Source organism: Lissotriton vulgaris, chromosome 7 (assembly GCF_964263255.1).
Source record: "Lissotriton vulgaris chromosome 7, aLisVul1.2, whole genome shotgun sequence".
Taxonomy (NCBI): Eukaryota; Metazoa; Chordata; class Amphibia; order Caudata; family Salamandridae; genus Lissotriton; species Lissotriton vulgaris.
Genome location: NC_141695.1, coordinates 23,623,904 through 23,644,310, shown reverse-complemented (window position 1 = coordinate 23,644,310; position 20,407 = coordinate 23,623,904). Strand labels below are relative to the sequence as shown.

The window sequence follows — 20,407 nt, the reverse complement described above, 5'->3', positions numbered from 1 at the left end:
CAGATAAGAACTAGCTATCGAATTGCATTAATCTATTATGATGTAATGCACCTTCTAATTGATTGAAGCCCTGCGGTTTCCATTTTCGGTCGTGTTTTAGCCTGATCAATTTGGTTCTGGAAAAGAAAAGTAAGGAGAAAAAAAACCCAGAATAATGCACCATGCGGGGAGAAAGACCAAAACTCTGATTTTATGTATTTATATAATGCTCTTTTATGAATATTTTAATCTTTGTAAATGCTACGGGATTTTAATTCAAAGCTCTTCTTTTTTAAATGACTCTTACAAACGCTTGTTGTAAAATTTTGCACTTTCTGGGACATGTTGGCCGTAATAAAGGTACATTTGACTTGACTTGAAATAGATTTTTCTCTTTTACCTGTATAAGTAGTTTTATTTGTCACTAGATGGATCTATACTTTATTCTTAGTATTATATCTCTGTACCATGTCCTCTTTTCTTGTTCAATAAAGCTTTCCAAATTCAAATAAAGCTTTCTATACTCCAAGAAATCAATCAGTGAATTGGCCATGGAAGTTAAGGACGTCAATATAGGGTCCAGTAGGGATTGGTTTCAATGTCTGATTTTAAATACTACACGGGGTGGGACTCTGCCCCCTTTAAATTCCTTGTCACCAATGATTTATCAGTCTCCTATTTTTGGCCCTTGGTATCATCAGACATATATTTCAAACCTTTAAATAGTGCTCCCACATAAAAATATATACGAGTAGATGGCGTGCTTCGTTAGACAGCCAGTGGCCCCAGGATACTGCGGCATGGATTTTCACAATTTGCGGCACAAATGTGGCGGCATTATTGTAGCATTTTATTTTACTTTTCAGCCTTAAATCGATGAAACCTGTTTTGGCAGAGTATTCCACTTTGAAATAGGCATGTTTAAACAATCTGCAGCTCTACGGAAGCACAGCTCCAATCCTAACCTCGTGGGAGGGGCCGTATTTGTCCTTAGCATGTTCTGGCACAAATGTGTGCACCCCTGCCCGGGCACCGCTGCGTCCCACATCCACGAGGCATGACATCTGGTCAAACATGAAGATAATGAATCCAGGGGACTTGTGAGCCCAATTTGTCAGGAGCATGGCCTTGTCATTGGGATTGCCTTCTGAGCTGCCATTTTAGTTGGTGTCAACAGGGAACCACTGGTCTAAAATCCCTTCTTCATGCTGTGCTGAGATATGGCCCTTTGGTGTGGCTGATGGCTCCTCTAGCTCCTGGCACTAGTTTATTTAGAACTATGCCCCAACCGACCACCAACTAGTCAAATTCAAAAGAGACTTTATTCAGTTTCATTCAACCATAAAAGTGCATGACATATAATACATACATAAAATAACATTGTTAAAATATAATTACTGATATTAGTTTGGCAGTCTGCATTAGATCCATAAAGCTCACGTTCATTATAAAAACATCAATCATTGGTCCAGGCAGATTCGCAATTTAAGAGACAACTTTAAAAATTCAAGAACTTGGAGGACACTGTCACAGTGCAGCAATTGTAAATATAAAAAGACTGGTCGTATCTGATTAAAATAGAGTTTCTTTAAAAGAGCAATTAAAAAGCGTTTACGTGGGTATTCATAAAATCTGCATAAAAACATAAAATGCAACATATCCTGTGGAGACTTTCCGTCGCAGTCACAGGATATTGGATTTTTGCTAAAACTCTCCTTTTTAGGTCTGATAAGCAGATGCTGAAACAAGTTAAATCTGAATCTCGTTAATAGAAACTTTTCGTGAGTGCTGAGAGTGCCGAGTAGGTAAGGCTCCGTTGTCAGACAGGTTTTAACCATTATAAATTTCCTTACACTTGTTTTTTGTAGCTCAGCGCCCTCTCTCACAGCCTTCTTTCGCAGAAGAAAGGTCTGCTTAATTAGTTCAACGTCCCCCTTCATAATTCCAGCCGGATATTCAAACAGGTCGGGAGGACCCAACTCCGAAAAGAAAGTTTTTAAGTACTTCATCCAAGGGGTGCCCAACGCCTTATCGTGAGCCATGAAGTCATTGACAATTAAATGTGTTAAGGGGATATCTTCACACAGCCACATTTTCAACCAGCAGGTCAGTGGTCGTAGGGATAGGATATCGCTCAAATATCCCACTCCCAGCTCCTCATGGACTGCAAAGTTGGAAGTGGCGGCCGGGACACACAGAAGTCGTTTGTAAAATGCGTTTTCTGTGATCTGTAGTTGGTCCCCAGCCATGTAACCCCAGAGCTCACTGCCATACGCTGCAGTTGCTACGGATTTTGCGTCATATAATTTTATCATGGCACTCGTGGGTTTTTTGCCGAGTTTTGAAGCGAAGTTAAAGATAGAGGCGTTAACCCTAGTCACAGCACATCTTTTCTTTGCAAGTTGAGGGCCCCACGACAATTTGGAATCAAAGAGTACACCTAGATAGGAGAATGTATTAGAAGACGGTATTACTGCCTTATCTAGTTTAAAGGTATATTGTCTCTTTGGCTGTTTCCCGACTTGCATGATGAAAGATTTGGAGTTGTTAACTAACAAATCTCTATCTTCCATGAACTTTTTAAAAGCATTAAGTAATAGTTGAAGGCCTTTTGCAGTTCTAGCTAACAAAACCGCATCATCTGCGTACAACAAGACAGGGATGCTTCTTCTGCCTACTCTCGGGCTATCAGCTTTCACCTCCTGTAGAACGCCATCCAGCTCATTTATAAAAATTTAAAAGGAAGGGAGCTAGTATGCAGCCTTAGCTCACCCCCTTCCCAGTTCTAAATTCATCTGTTACACACAGGTCTTGTGAATACCTTATATTAGCGCTTGTGTTACTATGGAGGTCAACTAAAAAGTTTATAATACCATTGTCTACTCCCTTATCCCTCATGGACCCCCAAAGCTTCCCCCTGTTCACACAGTCGAAAGCTGAGCATAGGTCCATGAAGGCCAGGTGGACTGTACCCTTTTGGGCGATGGTGTATTTGCTAAGTATAAGGAAGAGGTTTAGACATTGTGTTGTGGTCGAGCGGCCACTACAGAAACCATATTGTGTAATAGACATGATGTTGTTATCCCGTGCCCACTCCGAGAGTCTCTGCAGTACAATTCTCCCCACCAATTTAGCCATGGAATTAATTAGGGAGATAGGCCTATAACAAACTGGACTATCCCTATCTCCTTTTTAGGTCGAGCAGACGTACTCTCAATGCGTGAGCATTGAGAGTGTCTGCTCCAGACCTAATGTGGCCCGTATTTAGGAAAGTGGACACGACTCAGACGCGCGCTTTTGCAGTCTCAGTTTTGACCGCGGGGGCGCGCGTCTGAGCCGCGCTTGCGCAGATCAACTCACAGCCCCTGCTCGCACACAGCCAGCCCCCACCCCTCTGCATGCACGCACACACACACAGGCGCGCGCGCACACACACACACACACACAAACACACGCTCCCCCCGCCTCCCCCCTCCCGTCCCCCCTGCATACACACAGACACGCAAGCACGGAGCCCCACTCACCCGGACTTCTACTTGTCCCGCTCCGGGGCTGCTCACTCCGACGTAATACGGGCACAGGGACACCGGCACTCCGCTCCTTGGCTTCCCGGGCGGACGCCGGCTGCACGCAGGGCTCTCCTCTCTCTGCACCGGAGCCCTGCGCCAGCCACTGCAGCCTGCCTCCTGGGAAGCTCCGGTCGCGTGTCCGGCCCCGCCCCCGTCCCAACAAAGGTTGCCTGGCTTCCTGTTGAAGCCGGGCTGCGGCGGTGAGTTTGCTTGTTTACTTTCTCCCAGAGACTGCAAGTAGGTAAAAAACGCAAAAACAGGACATTTTACATTACCACTTGGTAAATTTCAAAACTGGTGGTAAAACCCTTCTTGTTTCTGAAACCTGAGACGAGAGTTATATTAGCACGGTAAACAGTTGGTTGGAATCATTTAAAAATGTTGCAATTTACCTTTATTTGGTGAAAAGCACACATTTGCTGCGTTTTCGCTTTTTTTCCTTTTTCCTTGTGGAGATTACAGAAATCCTTGATACCTATTTCAATCCCTAACTTGCTGTGAACAAGGATGGACATTTGGCCTGTACATATTTTGTGGAAACAAAATAATGAAGGCTTAAACACGAATTGCCCCAAATTAAAAGAAACAAAACACACAAAAAACACAAACCGCTCAACACTGATTGGAAAGCTTTAGCACTTTTTAAGGGGTTAAAATATGACACCAAAACAAGATTTAGGCCAACATCCCACCAGAAATATTATCAACCTCAGTGCTTGCCCCACAGCAAGTGGGACCCGAACCCTTTTATGGAAGCTTTTGTGATATTAAAGCACATTTATGACTGTCCGCTTTATTATGAACACTAATCCAACACAAAAGGAAGCATTGGCAAAAAACGAAAAAACTGCATTTGTTGGAGACCAACAATTATAGTGAACTTATGAAATGTATATTTGTGCTTATCTGCAGTTTGACTGTCCTGTTCTTTGCTCACATTGGACTTCTTAATCTCGACTTTTTAATGCTCCGTTACCCAAAATAAACAATACAATTCCCCTTCCTCTGCTAGACTCTACCTGTCATTGCCTTCCTTATAACTGGTGAGCAGATCAACCTGGAAGAGAATACAGACCATGCATCTGTAGGCGTGACCTATATTTACTCAGCATCCCCTTTCTCCTCTGTGGTGCTATTATGGCAGTCGCCTGAGATGGCGCTTTTGGGGTAGGAGACTGATGTTTGTCTTGATGATAGAAGGGATATGACCTGTGACGGTGTTTGGAGTAGTTGGGAACTTTGCAGTTGTACAGGGAATTCTGAAGTTACTACTGAGTTTATGCTGCTTTAAATTTAAAAATCTAATTTAACCCAGACGTCTGACTTTTGAAGTAATGCCTTGCATTGTGGTGTATACATTGGAGCTAATGTTGACATACATGCTGGTTTTTGAAGTAGGCCTACTTTATTTGGTCCAAAAAATGTAAATATCCTACACATTGTGCTTGAAGGGTTTTTCAGTAGTAACGTGTTTGAGCAGTGCGAGGATCCCTCCGGCGGCAGAAGTGGACAACTGAAAACGGCCGCAGCAGCAGCAATAAATCTTTGCCCAGCCAAATACTCACTATAAAAAAGTATTTTATTCCTTTAACAACCCACGCAAAGGAAACATGCAACAGCTCTTTTATTGGCATTGTAAATGACAAAGCTATTAATTTAGGTATTTAAAAAAAAAACATAAATAAAAACTTTGCCATTTACAATACCAATAGCTCAAACTTTCCTAATGCGAGACCTATTGCATTGCAAATGCTTGTTTGAATATAGGCACAATAGTGAAAAGCCCCCAGGATAATGGACAACCGACTCTAGCGGCTGCGTTGATAACTGCCACAATAATCGGAGCCCAAAAGTTGGGATCAGATTTAAAAAGATCGGGGGGTATCCCATCAGGGCCTGGGGATTTTCCCGCTGTGAGTCCCTCTATCCCCACTAACACCTCTCCTGTACTAACATTAAGACATGTGGCCCCTTTAATGGGCTCAAAATGTACAGTGTTAGCCTCGGTGCCCCCATACCGTTTTTTGAAATGAGCAACCCACTCTTCCTTTGTTATAACCCCTTCTAATCCCTCTCCCAGATCTTGCACCAGGAAGGGTTTCTTAAGCACTGCCCAGAATCTAGCGCTGTTTTTCAGTGTTTGAGGTTCCAGGATCTCGGTCCAAGCCTCTTTCTTCAGTTCTTCCTTCCGTGAGGCAATGACTGATTTATACTCTTTACGTGACCTTTGAACTATTTCTTTATTTCTTGGTTTTACTGATAAAGCAGCTCTAAGGTCACGAGCAGCCTTAGAGCATTCCTTATTAAACCACCTCGGACCCTCCCTCCCCTGACTGGTTCTGTCATTAAAGTAGCTATTTTGTCTGTTAAACTCTGAAAGTCAGACAGAACCTGTGTTGGATCGGAGTCAGCCTGTGTGCATCTATTAATTGCAGCACTACAGCTGTCTTTAATGTTCTGATATATGAGGTCCGGGGTACACATAGACCATTTTAAACGACGTCTGTCATCAGTAGTCGTTACCCTGCCCCTGGACAAATTCCTGCTTGCACTAGCCACCCAGGGCCCCCTTAGGTGTATAGTGAGTGGGTTATGATCGCTAGATGCATTGTTTTCAATAGTGAATGATTCCACAAAAACCTGCATGGACAAGGTTAACAACATATAATCAATAAAAGTCCCTTTACCATGCCCTTTGAAGGTCGGGGTAACGAAACGCTTTCTAGGGTCACACAATGCCATTGTTAAAGTAAGACCATGATTATTAAGAAAATCATTGAAAACGTCCCCCTCCATGGTATGTTCCAGATGCAGACCCTTCAGTCTAGGGCAGTGGATTTCCTGAAGGTTTTTCATTAGGGGGTCACCACAAGGGTGAACGTTAAAATCACCCATGATCATTAGGTTGTGTAAACAATCCCTCATTGAGGTGCTAACATAGTCATTTAAGATTTTTAAATTACCATGACCTGCGCCAATATTAATAGAGTTATAAAAATTGATCAAACCAACCTTGCAATTGCCCGCACTTAAGACTAAGCCTTGTATACCGGGGTTACTTGATGCCCTTCTGGCAATCGAACATGTCAATGCTACCGAGATAAACATTACCATGCCCCCCTTCGGCCTCCCCCGGCTACCTGGTATAGCAGGTACAAAGTATGACTTATATCCTTCAATAAAAGTTTCACATTTTACTGCCCAAGTCTCTTGAAGACATATAATCTGAAAGCCCCTGATGTATGATAGCCAGCTCTCATCTTGCATTTTAGTTTCCATACCCACCACATTCCAGCAAATAACATTGTTTTTATGTGTTGTGGGTGTTATCGCCTCTGCAGGCTGTCCTACAAGAGACCGTGCAATACTCTGACCAGTCGGCACCACCAGTCAGTCGCATGCATCCAACCCTGAGAACATTTCAAAGCGATTATGTGTGGCAACATTGTACCCTCTCATGCTCTGATTGACGGCATTAACATTTTGCGCAGGTGTCTGCCATCCATTCATCCCATGTGTGCTATTATTATTATAGATATATGGAACCACAGAGATTGGTGACTGGGTGTGAGATGTAAGCCTGTACCTTCGGGGGTCTTTTAGAGAATTCTGGTCAGGAGCATAAAAGTAGCCCAGAGGGCGCACGCAAACGCTGTTTGCGTTGTATACTAACGAAGATGCACGCAGTAGAACTGTAGCGACATGTTGGGGATGCTTGAAGTTGACAACCACACAATCCCCAGTGGTCGCCTTACACGAAGGGCGAACCCAATTGATCCTTTCAGTAGAAATAATTTGGTCATGATAGTGAGTTGGGTAGCCACAATTCTTATTTAACCATGCCACCGTTTTATTTTTTAGTGAGTGATGAGACTCTCCGTGTGGTTGGGCTGATTGTTCTTCGTGGCGTGGGACATTCGTTAACACCACCACATATGGCACACAGTCTGGAGGGAGGTTTACATTCCTAAGTTTTACCCTCTGCGGTGGAAGTGGTCGAATACTCCGAGGTACCTGGGCCTGTCTATTTGGCTGGGTTACTGGTGCTGGAGCTAGAACCACCCCAGCACCTGCCTGTCCTTGGGAATTCGGCAGCTGCCCACTGTCCCCCCTAGCTACAATCTCCTTACCGCCCCTAGCAGGGATAATTTTTGGGGCTGTAACTACTGGGACGGGAGCCAAATGTACCGCCACCAGGCCTCCCAACCTTTCCACCTCAGAGGCCACTACTTCCAGTCTAGATAGTATTGGACTGATTAATTCTGTAATTTTCTCCTCCAACTTCCCTACTATTGTATTTATCAAAGTCTCCAAGTTGGAGGCAGATAAAGTTAAACCTCCCTCCTTATTGCCCTCTTGGTTGTTTCCTCCTGTGACAGACTCACTTATAGTGTTTACGTTACTAGCTTTACTAGTATTACGTGGGTTGGTATGAGATTTTGTTTTAGAAGTTTTCCCCCCACGCCTCCCTTGAGTCTTTCTGCACTTCCTCACTGGCCTTGTAGAGGTGGCCTCAACTAGATCTTCCTCAGCTGAATCTTCCTCAGATGTATTATGCAAGTCAGCGGCCACCTCTGTGTGTACCTGTGCCTGCACCACTGTCCCAGACCCCCCTGCACAATGTGGAGTAGGGTCGACTTCTAAAGTGCCATCCGGGCCTTCTGTTATTACAGTAGGCACATTTTCCAAGGGGGGAGGAAAGTTATTGCGGCCTAAGGAGGCCCTGCATTCGTTATTTATTTGACTAACTTTTTTTACCAAGAAGTTGTCCATAGTAACCAGACCTGCTGCTACAACAAGACAGGGATGCTTCTTCTGCCTACTCTCGGGCTATCAGCTTTCACCTCCTGTAGAACGCCATCCAGCTCATTTATAAAAATTTAAAAGGAAGGGAGCTAGTATGCAGCCTTAGCTCACCCCCTTCCCAGTTCTAAATTCATCTGTTACACACAGGTCTTGTGAATACCTTATATTTGCGCTTGTGTTACTATGGAGGTCAACTAAAAAGTTTATAATACCATTGTCTACTCCCTTATCCCTCATGGACCCCCAAAGCTTCCCCCTGTTCACACAGTCGAAAGCTGAGCATAGGTCCATGAAGGCCAGGTGGACTGTACCCTTTTGGGCGATGGTGTATTTGCTAAGTATAAGGAAGAGGTTTAGACATTGTGTTGTGGTCGAGCGGCCACTACAGAAACCATATTGTGTAATAGACATGATGTTGTTATCCCGTGCCCACTCCGAGAGTCTCTGCAGTACAATTCTCCCCACCAATTTAGCCATGGAATTAATTAGGGAGATAGGCCTATAACAAACTGGACTATCCCTATCTCCTTTTTAGGTCGAGCAGACGTACTCTCAATGCGTGAGCATTGAGAGTGTCTGCTCCAGACCTAATGTGGCCCGTATTTAGGAAAGTGGACACGACTCAGACGCGCGCTTTTGCAGTCTCAGTTTTGACCGCGGGGGCGCGCGTCTGAGCCGCGCTTGCGCAGATCAACTCACAGCCCCTGCTCGCACACAGCCAGCCCCCACCCCTCTGCATGCACGCACACACACACAGGCGCGCGCGCACACACACACACACACACAAACACACGCTCCCCCCGCCTCCCCCCTCCCGTCCCCCCTGCATACACACAGACACGCAAGCACGGAGCCCCACTCACCCGGACTTCTACTTGTCCCGCTCCGGGGCTGCTCACTCCGACGTAATACGGGCACAGGGACACCGGCACTCCGCTCCTTGGCTTCCCGGGCGGACGCCGGCTGCACGCAGGGCTCTCCTCTCTCTGCACCGGAGCCCTGCGCCAGCCACTGCAGCCTGCCTCCTGGGAAGCTCCGGTCGCGTGTCCGGCCCCGCCCCCGTCCCAACAAAGGTTGCCTGGCTTCCTGTTGAAGCCGGGCTGCGGCGGTGAGTTTGCTTGTTTACTTTCTCCCAGAGACTGCAAGTAGGTAAAAAACGCAAAAACAGGACATTTTACATTACCACTTGGTAAATTTCAAAACTGGTGGTAAAACCCTTCTTGTTTCTGAAACCTGAGACGAGAGTTATATTAGCACGGTAAACAGTTGGTTGGAATCATTTAAAAATGTTGCAATTTACCTTTATTTGGTGAAAAGCACACATTTGCTGCGTTTTCGCTTTTTTTCCTTTTTCCTTGTGGAGATTACAGAAATCCTTGATACCTATTTCAATCCCTAACTTGCTGTGAACAAGGATGGACATTTGGCCTGTACATATTTTGTGGAAACAAAATAATGAAGGCTTAAACACGAATTGCCCCAAATTAAAAGAAACAAAACACACAAAAAACACAAACCGCTCAACACTGATTGGAAAGCTTTAGCACTTTTTAAGGGGTTAAAATATGACACCAAAACAAGATTTAGGCCAACATCCCACCAGAAATATTATCAACCTCAGTGCTTGCCCCACAGCAAGTGGGACCCGAACCCTTTTATGGAAGCTTTTGTGATATTAAAGCACATTTATGACTGTCCGCTTTATTATGAACACTAATCCAACACAAAAGGAAGCATTGGCAAAAAACGAAAAAACTGCATTTGTTGGAGACCAACAATTATAGTGAACTTATGAAATGTATATTTGTGCTTATCTGCAGTTTGACTGTCCTGTTCTTTGCTCACATTGGACTTCTTAATCTCGACTTTTTAATGCTCCGTTACCCAAAATAAACAATACAATTCCCCTTCCTCTGCTAGACTCTACCTGTCATTGCCTTCCTTATAACTGGTGAGCAGATCAACCTGGAAGAGAATACAGACCATGCATCTGTAGGCGTGACCTATATTTACTCAGCATCCCCTTTCTCCTCTGTGGTGCTATTATGGCAGTCGCCTGAGATGGCGCTTTTGGGGTAGGAGACTGATGTTTGTCTTGATGATAGAAGGGATATGACCTGTGACGGTGTTTGGAGTAGTTGGGAACTTTGCAGTTGTACAGGGAATTCTGAAGTTACTACTGAGTTTATGCTGCTTTAAATTTAAAAATCTAATTTAACCCAGACGTCTGACTTTTGAAGTAATGCCTTGCATTGTGGTGTATACATTGGAGCTAATGTTGACATACATGCTGGTTTTTGAAGTAGGCCTACTTTATTTGGTCCAAAAAATGTAAATATCCTACACATTGTGCTTGAAGGGTTTTTCAGTAGTAACGTGTTTGAGCAGTGCGAGGATCCCTCCGGCGGCAGAAGTGGACAACTGAAAACGGCCGCAGCAGCAGCAATAAATCTTTGCCCAGCCAAATACTCACTATAAAAAAGTATTTTATTCCTTTAACAACCCACGCAAAGGAAACATGCAACAGCTCTTTTATTGGCATTGTAAATGACAAAGCTATTAATTTAGGTATTTAAAAAAAAAACATAAATAAAAACTTTGCCATTTACAATACCAATAGCTCAAACTTTCCTAATGCGAGACCTATTGCATTGCAAATGCTTGTTTGAATATAGGCACAATAGTGAAAAGCCCCCAGGATAATGGACAACCGACTCTAGCGGCTGCGTTGATAACTGCCACAATAATCGGAGCCCAAAAGTTGGGATCAGATTTAAAAAGATCGGGGGGTATCCCATCAGGGCCTGGGGATTTTCCCGCTGTGAGTCCCTCTATCCCCACTAACACCTCTCCTGTACTAACATTAAGACATGTGGCCCCTTTAATGGGCTCAAAATGTACAGTGTTAGCCTCGGTGCCCCCATACCGTTTTTTGAAATGAGCAACCCACTCTTCCTTTGTTATAACCCCTTCTAATCCCTCTCCCAGATCTTGCACCAGGAAGGGTTTCTTAAGCACTGCCCAGAATCTAGCGCTGTTTTTCAGTGTTTGAGGTTCCAGGATCTCGGTCCAAGCCTCTTTCTTCAGTTCTTCCTTCCGTGAGGCAATGACTGATTTATACTCTTTACGTGACCTTTGAACTATTTCTTTATTTCTTGGTTTTACTGATAAAGCAGCTCTAAGGTCACGAGCAGCCTTAGAGCATTCCTTATTAAACCACCTCGGACCCTCCCTCCCCTGACTGGTTCTGTCATTAAAGTAGCTATTTTGTCTGTTAAACTCTGAAAGTCAGACAGAACCTGTGTTGGATCGGAGTCAGCCTGTGTGCATCTATTAATTGCAGCACTACAGCTGTCTTTAATGTTCTGATATATGAGGTCCGGGGTACACATAGACCATTTTAAACGACGTCTGTCATCAGTAGTCGTTACCCTGCCCCTGGACAAATTCCTGCTTGCACTAGCCACCCAGGGCCCCCTTAGGTGTATAGTGAGTGGGTTATGATCGCTAGATGCATTGTTTTCAATAGTGAATGATTCCACAAAAACCTGCATGGACAAGGTTAACAACATATAATCAATAAAAGTCCCTTTACCATGCCCTTTGAAGGTCGGGGTAACGAAACGCTTTCTAGGGTCACACAATGCCATTGTTAAAGTAAGACCATGATTATTAAGAAAATCATTGAAAACGTCCCCCTCCATGGTATGTTCCAGATGCAGACCCTTCAGTCTAGGGCAGTGGATTTCCTGAAGGTTTTTCATTAGGGGGTCACCACAAGGGTGAACGTTAAAATCACCCATGATCATTAGGTTGTGTAAACAATCCCTCATTGAGGTGCTAACATAGTCATTTAAGATTTTTAAATTACCATGACCTGCGCCAATATTAATAGAGTTATAAAAATTGATCAAACCAACCTTGCAATTGCCCGCACTTAAGACTAAGCCTTGTATACCGGGGTTACTTGATGCCCTTCTGGCAATCGAACATGTCAATGCTACCGAGATAAACATTACCATGCCCCCCTTCGGCCTCCCCCGGCTACCTGGTATAGCAGGTACAAAGTATGACTTATATCCTTCAATAAAAGTTTCACATTTTACTGCCCAAGTCTCTTGAAGACATATAATCTGAAAGCCCCTGATGTATGATAGCCAGCTCTCATCTTGCATTTTAGTTTCCATACCCACCACATTCCAGCAAATAACATTGTTTTTATGTGTTGTGGGTGTTATCGCCTCTGCAGGCTGTCCTACAAGAGACCGTGCAATACTCTGACCAGTCGGCACCACCAGTCAGTCGCATGCATCCAACCCTGAGAACATTTCAAAGCGATTATGTGTGGCAACATTGTACCCTCTCATGCTCTGATTGACGGCATTAACATTTTGCGCAGGTGTCTGCCATCCATTCATCCCATGTGTGCTATTATTATTATAGATATATGGAACCACAGAGATTGGTGACTGGGTGTGAGATGTAAGCCTGTACCTTCGGGGGTCTTTTAGAGAATTCTGGTCAGGAGCATAAAAGTAGCCCAGAGGGCGCACGCAAACGCTGTTTGCGTTGTATACTAACGAAGATGCACGCAGTAGAACTGTAGCGACATGTTGGGGATGCTTGAAGTTGACAACCACACAATCCCCAGTGGTCGCCTTACACGAAGGGCGAACCCAATTGATCCTTTCAGTAGAAATAATTTGGTCATGATAGTGAGTTGGGTAGCCACAATTCTTATTTAACCATGCCACCGTTTTATTTTTTAGTGAGTGATGAGACTCTCCGTGTGGTTGGGCTGATTGTTCTTCGTGGCGTGGGACATTCGTTAACACCACCACATATGGCACACAGTCTGGAGGGAGGTTTACATTCCTAAGTTTTACCCTCTGCGGTGGAAGTGGTCGAATACTCCGAGGTACCTGGGCCTGTCTATTTGGCTGGGTTACTGGTGCTGGAGCTAGAACCACCCCAGCACCTGCCTGTCCTTGGGAATTCGGCAGCTGCCCACTGTCCCCCCTAGCTACAATCTCCTTACCGCCCCTAGCAGGGATAATTTTTGGGGCTGTAACTACTGGGACGGGAGCCAAATGTACCGCCACCAGGCCTCCCAACCTTTCCACCTCAGAGGCCACTACTTCCAGTCTAGATAGTATTGGACTGATTAATTCTGTAATTTTCTCCTCCAACTTCCCTACTATTGTATTTATCAAAGTCTCCAAGTTGGAGGCAGATAAAGTTAAACCTCCCTCCTTATTGCCCTCTTGGTTGTTTCCTCCTGTGACAGACTCACTTATAGTGTTTACGTTACTAGCTTTACTAGTATTACGTGGGTTGGTATGAGATTTTGTTTTAGAAGTTTTCCCCCCACGCCTCCCTTGAGTCTTTCTGCACTTCCTCACTGGCCTTGTAGAGGTGGCCTCAACTAGATCTTCCTCAGCTGAATCTTCCTCAGATGTATTATGCAAGTCAGCGGCCACCTCTGTGTGTACCTGTGCCTGCACCACTGTCCCAGACCCCCCTGCACAATGTGGAGTAGGGTCGACTTCTAAAGTGCCATCCGGGCCTTCTGTTATTACAGTAGGCACATTTTCCAAGGGGGGAGGAAAGTTATTGCGGCCTAAGGAGGCCCTGCATTCGTTATTTATTTGACTAACTTTTTTTACCAAGAAGTTGTCCATAGTAACCAGACCTGCTGCTAGTGGTTCACAGGTCGATCTGGGCATTATGACTAACGCTAAATGCTCCTACCCCCAATGATCGTAATGAATCCTATGATACTTAGATTCAATGCAACAGTTAACCACAAAATTAAAAAACAAAATTAAATATGTCCAAAGTCTCACTTGAATTGACTAGTTCCTATACAGGAATCAGTGTCTATGGCCCGTCCCGGCCTCCTCTGGCCACTGAGGGCCAAAGAGGGCCCGCCCTTGTCCCGGGCAGCTCCCGCGACGCGGGGGGAAGCGCTGATCTTTATGCACCTCCTGGCGCGGTTTCAAACAGCGCGGCTTCCGGCCGCTAAGGCTGCTGGGCAATGAAGTCCCCCGGGCTCTGCCTTCCTCTGAGCGGCGCTCGGCCGGCAGAAAAAGTGACGGCAAGCTGTGACAGGCCACCAGCTGCGGCGGAGCTCACAGGCAACAAGGTGAGGGCACAGCAAACACCCCCAAGCTGGATTCTTTCTCCCCCGCTCAGCCGAGGGAAGCGCTGACCTTTATGCGCCTCCTGGCGCGGTTTCAAACAGTGCGGCTTCCGGCCGCTAAGGCTGCTGGGCAATGAAGTCCCCCGGGCTCTGCCTTCCTCAGAGCGGCGCTCGGCCGGCAGGAAAAGTGACGGCAAGCTGTGACAGGCCACCAGCTGCGGCGGAGCTCACAAGCAACAAGGTGAGGGCACAGCAAACACCCCCCAGCTGGATTCTTTCTCCCCCGCTCTGCCGGGGGAAGCACTGACCTTTATGCGCCTCCTGGCGCGGTTTCAAACAGCGCGGCTTCCGGCCGCTAAGGCTGCTGGGCAATGAAGTCCCCCAGGCTCTGCCTTCCTCTGAGCGGCGCTCGGCCGGCAGGAAAAGTGACGGCAAGCTGTGACAGGCCACCAGCTGCGGCGGAGCTCACAAGCAACAAGGTGAGGGCACAGCAAACACCCCCAAGCTGGATTCTTTCTCCCCCGCTCTGCCGGGGGAAGCGCTGACCTTTATGCGCCTCCTGGCACGGTTTCAAACAGCGCGGCTTCCGGCCGCTAAGGCTGCTGGGCAATGAAGTCCCCCAGGCTCTGCCTTCCTCTGAGCGGCGCTCGGCCGGCAGGAAAAGTGACGGCAAGCTGTGACAGGCCACCAGCTGCGGCGGAGCTCACAGGCAACAAGGTGAGGGCACAGCAAACACCCCCTAGCTGGATTCTTTCTCCCCACCAACTAGTCCTCTAGGGCCTCGTTACCTGGAGCAGCATTGCCAGCCGGATGTCCTTATTTCCAAAAAGTTGGGAATAGAGAGGCGAAAATATCTGTTAATTATATTTCACAACCCTTTGTCAGTCGTCAATAAAAAAACTATATATATACCAGTTTGCATTCTTCAAATTTCACGGCCGATTTTGTATAAAGTGCGGCCTTTTTACAAATCTTTATGCGCCTCCTGGCATACTGCTGATTTCACCATTTCTTTCTCCAAATCGCCACATCCGGGTGGATCTGGCACCACTTTATTGAACAAGCATTGTGTTAGCCAACTCACCGAGCTTCTTTTAAGCTCTGGAGCTGCTTTTCCATTGTTCACAGGTATGTGTGCGTGTTTGCGTGGATGAGCGAACGCAGGAGGAGTTAATGAGAAAATGCGTCTTTGGATGAATGGGTGTAAGGGTGAGTGTTGGAGTACACAGATGGATAAAAGGGTGTCTGCGTGCATCCATGGATGAAGGGGTGAGTGAGTGCATTGAGGATTAAGGGACGAGTGTCTGAGTGCATGGAAGGATGAAGGAGTGAATGACTGGGCACAAGGATGACTGAGTGGGTGCGCAGCAGTGGCGGGGGGGGGCAGCCACCTAGAGAGCTGTAGCAACCCCCGTATCCTGGCCCCAGAATTCTCTGTAGTTACTTATGATCCTATTCATTCATTCATTTACACATGCAGGCGTGCTCTCTGTCGCTCTCTCACACACTCACTCACTTACTCACTCTCACTGTATTTCCTGCTCTAGTCCTGCTGTCCTGTGTATCCCAAACACACAGAAAATGTTCACAATGAAAGAAGCAGAAATATCTAAAATCCACTGGTCTTTAGTGAGCGACTGATGGCTCAGACCCAATCCTGATGTTGTGTTTCTGTTCTTTCCTCAGTATCCAGTTAAAGAACAGCGGCCCCGGCCTGGACTGCGCCTACTTGAACGCTGATAGGCTCGGCGCTCTGGACTGCGCGACTTCAAGGCACTGGATCTGCACAAAGGATGGACACTGACCTACAGCCTACAACACATGTACATATATCAGTTCAGTCCCATTGTATGATCTTTCCCAGCACAGATGAGAACCCCTTCTGAGGAACAGAGGCTGGATCCTTTAGCTGCTCCCGAAGAGGGTCTATGCCAGTGACGTCATCTAAGAGTTCTACTTTTTATATTTTTTTGCTTAGTGTTTATCTTATTTATGTTTGTTTTATTTGTTTAGAACCTTTACCAAAAATGTCAAAATGCACACCATGTAGGCTGAAAATCCTTCCCAGCCTCCTGTGTAGGCAATGGTGTAGCCAGAAAATTAAAGCCCCCCACCCCCCTTAAATGAAAGCTCTGCTGGCACCAAGCAACTGAGCCGACACTTCCCTAGAAGAGCTCACCTGTCTCTTCCATCTAGACATCTATCCATTCATCCTTTCACCCTTCCATCCACCCACTAATATCCACTATTTCACCTTTTTCATTCTTACATCCATTCATTTTGTCATGCACCATTCAGCCTTTTCCCATTCCATCAATCCATTCACTCTGCCATCCACTGATCCATCCATCCACTCTGCCATTTATCCACCATCCTTCCATCCACTCTGACATCCATCCTTTCACTCATTCTTCCACTCTGCCACCCATTTGCTCATGCTTTCCCCCCACTCATCCATCCATCCCTTTATTTATTTATTTATTTATTTATTCAAAGTTTTATATAGCGCGAACAAGATCCTTACAGATATCAGAGCGCTTCACAATGGCAGGGTAGTGGCAGTAGGAAAGAACAGTGGTAATGGGAGCAATGTAGTAGTCACAACATGAAGGATAATAAGAAAACAACATACATAAACAAATCAATATACAGTCAGGTGAACAGGTAATAAAACTGCACAAGTCATGGATCACATTATATAGGTGTTGAGGTACACCTTGGGTGTGTGGCAAGCTTATAACAGTGTTTTAGTATAGAGAGCGCACTGAGTGAGGGCATCGGGAGGGTGAATCTGTGACCAATGTATCTCATATATTGGTCGGTAGGACGAATGAGGCGAAGTAGTGTCACCATCAGGTAGAGGTATAATGCCAAAGGACAAGGTGAGCACTGATACCAGGCAATGTAGAGTCTCTGAACCAATACCTATAATGTTCAGGAGATCTTGGCCAGAAGGATGGTTTTCACCTCTTTCTTGAAGAGTGCAGCGGAGGAGATACGCCTAGTTTCAGGCGGGAGCGCATTCCAGATCCTGGGTGCCATTCCTGAGAAGGAGCGCTTGTAGGTTTTCTCTTTCCTGAATCTACGGGGTTTCAGGAGTAGATTCTTTGAGCTTCTATTGGACCTTGAACCTCCTGATATGGACAATTTTTGAGCGAGGTAGTTGGGTGCATTGTGGTGCACGGCCGCGTGTGTCATAACAGCAATTTTTAGTTGTATTCTGGCTTCAAACGGCAGCCATTTTAGGGACTTTAAATCTGGGGAAATATGTGAATGTTTTCTTGAGCCAGTAATGAGTCTTGCGGCAGCGTTCAGGGAGGCTCTTAAGGGTGCTGTTGTGGATAGCGGGAGTCCACTGAGGGTCACAATTCCGTAGTCGATTCGAGGGATGACTAACGCTTGTACAGCAGTTCGAAAGTCTTCAGTTGGAAGGAAGGGTTTGATTTTCCTCAGTGTGTTTATTTGGAAATTGGCTGCTTTTGTGGCTTTGCTGATGTGTTGCTGCATGTTGAGCTTGGCGTCCAGTGTGATGCCTAGAGATTTCGCTGAGTCCACGATGGTGGGTTGGACATTAAGTGCTGTTAGGTTGTTGAGCCATGTTTGGGTGGTGGAAATTTTCGCCGGGGGTGAGATGAGAAGGAACTCAGTTTTCAGAGCATTTAGTTTGAGGTGATTATCGGCTAGCCAAGATTGAGTGTTGATAAGCGTGGAGTTCAGATGTTTGATATCTTCCGGAGATTGAAGCTTTAGGTACAGTTGTGTGTCGTCGGCGTACATATGGAATTGGACATTAGAAGCTTGGAGCAAGGTGGCGAGCGGTTCCATGACGAGGTTGAACAAAGTGGGGGAGAGGGAGGATCCATTCATTTACCCATCCATCCATCCACTGGACCATCCTTTCACTTGTCTATCCACCAATTCATCCACTCACTCATTCATCCACTCACCCTTTCATCCACCTACTCATCCCTTATCCCTTTCACCCATCCTTTTATTCAATATTCCTTCCTTCTCTTTTGTATTTACCCATGTTTTGTGTTTCCTTGCTCTTCTGTTGACACTGTAGTCCTGTATAGTGTTAAGAGACTTGGTCTTCCGAGTTGCAGACAGAAGAGGCCCATAAAGTGCCCCCTCCCCCGCTGTATCTGCCAAAGCGGGGGGGTTGGGGGGTCCCTACGCCCCTGTGTGTAGGGATATATATCAAGTGCAAACCTAGCTGCAAAGAAATGGAGCAGGGTCCAGACCTGGGAGGAGCCACTGAGTGCAGGTAGGGGTGCAGATGGGGAGAAGTGCTGCAGGTGGGGCACACAGAGGAAGAGAAGACACATAGATGGGTCTTTAGAAACTGTCCGCCACCCCAGGGAGGTCACACAGAGAGAAGATGTTGCTAGAAAACACAGGTTTTCAGGTTCTCCAACATGAAAGGCACGAGGACACCGCTCTCTTATGTCTCACACCCTTTGAAGGATGTAGTGGAGCAAAGCACTTAGTATTGAATGACCCCAAATCAAAGTTTCTAACAATCATTGGCAATGCCAATTGGTCACGTTTACCTTTACGTACAAGCAAGACGGATTGGCATTGCCAAGGCATGTTTATAGCAGCCTTCAATGTTTGTCCTGATCGATGTTAAAGCGTCCACATTTCTGCTGCAGTTTTTTCCAGTGACCACTAGGTGACCGTGAAATGCAGCAAACTGCTGTTATTTAAACAGGACTATTTTTTAGGTTTTGCTTGTGAAATCTCTTGTATTTAATATTACTTAAAAGGGGGCTCTTATCAGTTCCCATGGCCGAATTACATTTGTTTTTGTGTGGAACTTTTTTTTTGTTAACTTCCCCTGGCTGCACGCATTTACAATACTTCTACTAAAGCTGTTCACACTGTTTAAGATCATTCACTAGAGAGACTTCACAAACTCTTAAACTATAACATAAGAGCTCTTCCCTCGGAAAAGGCTGATAGCTTCTAATAGTGTGCCTGAATACTTGCTTTTTACTACTTACTTGTGTAAAGGAGATGCTTTAGCCTTAGAACATTTGTGGCATTTCCTAAATATTCCTCAGTACCTTTCTTAGCACGTTGTAGGCCTTATTGGATCTATTTTTAGGTCTCGCGACCTATCAATGCGCATAAGCGCATTGAGCGTAGCGAGAATTCATGTCCTCAAAATCCTCGTCAAACCAAGGGCTTTTTGCTGCGGTTTTCTTGAAGTTCACGTGATTCACGTGACCAAACAAGCACGCGCATCAGCCTCCCTCCCTCCCTCCTAATTGCATTTTGTAACGGCCGCCAGCACATCAAAGGGCTTCGCCCAGCGTGCGCTCTGCGGCTTCTCCTCCCCTAACACTTTCACTTTCATGTGCCTCTCTCCTCGCCTACTCGCTCGCTCTCTTTTTGACTCTGCATTACGGGTTCATGCTCTTTGGAAACCTGCACCACCCTCCTAACTTGCTTTATATTTCATTCACTTTAGTGGTATTTCAGTATGCCCCAGCACACGCACGTCCTCGCCATCAATCATCAGCACCCTTACAGCCCGCGATCGATGCACTTTCACTTTCACGTGCCTCTCTCCTCGGGATATAGTGACGTTTGCGTCCTAGATCACCCAAAAAGCATTCTAAAGTAAAACAAAATAATGGAGGCGTTGCCCGCTGTGGTGTAATCAGCAGGCAGACATCGTGCTGCAGTAATCAAGCCTCCTCTGTGACGTCAGCGTGTTCTCTGTGATGTCATCAGCGGAGAGACAGGCTGAACTGTGATGTCATCAGCGGTGAGACAGTATGCACTGTGACGACACACAATGCGCGACTGTATTAGTATGTGCTCTGACGGCATCAGCTGTATGACGCAGGTCGCCTCAATGAATAAAGCAGTGAGAATTTGTAGGCTCTTTGAAGCGGTATTA

At 45.8% G+C, this 20,407-nt stretch overlaps 1 protein-coding gene across 1 annotated transcript in view; it reads left to right on the top strand.

The window, feature by feature from the left end:
• Positions 1–16,519, top strand: part of LOC147700550 (early activation antigen CD69-like) — a 57,254-nt gene extending 40,735 nt beyond the window's left edge. The window contains exon 6 of the mRNA XM_086929120.1: positions 16,183–16,519. Within this exon, the coding sequence (XP_086785246.1) occupies positions 16,183–16,300 (118 nt within the window). The 3' untranslated portion in view covers positions 16,301–16,519. The remainder of the gene's footprint in view (positions 1–16,182) is intronic.
• The last annotated feature ends 3,888 nt before the right edge of the window (positions 16,520–20,407 follow it).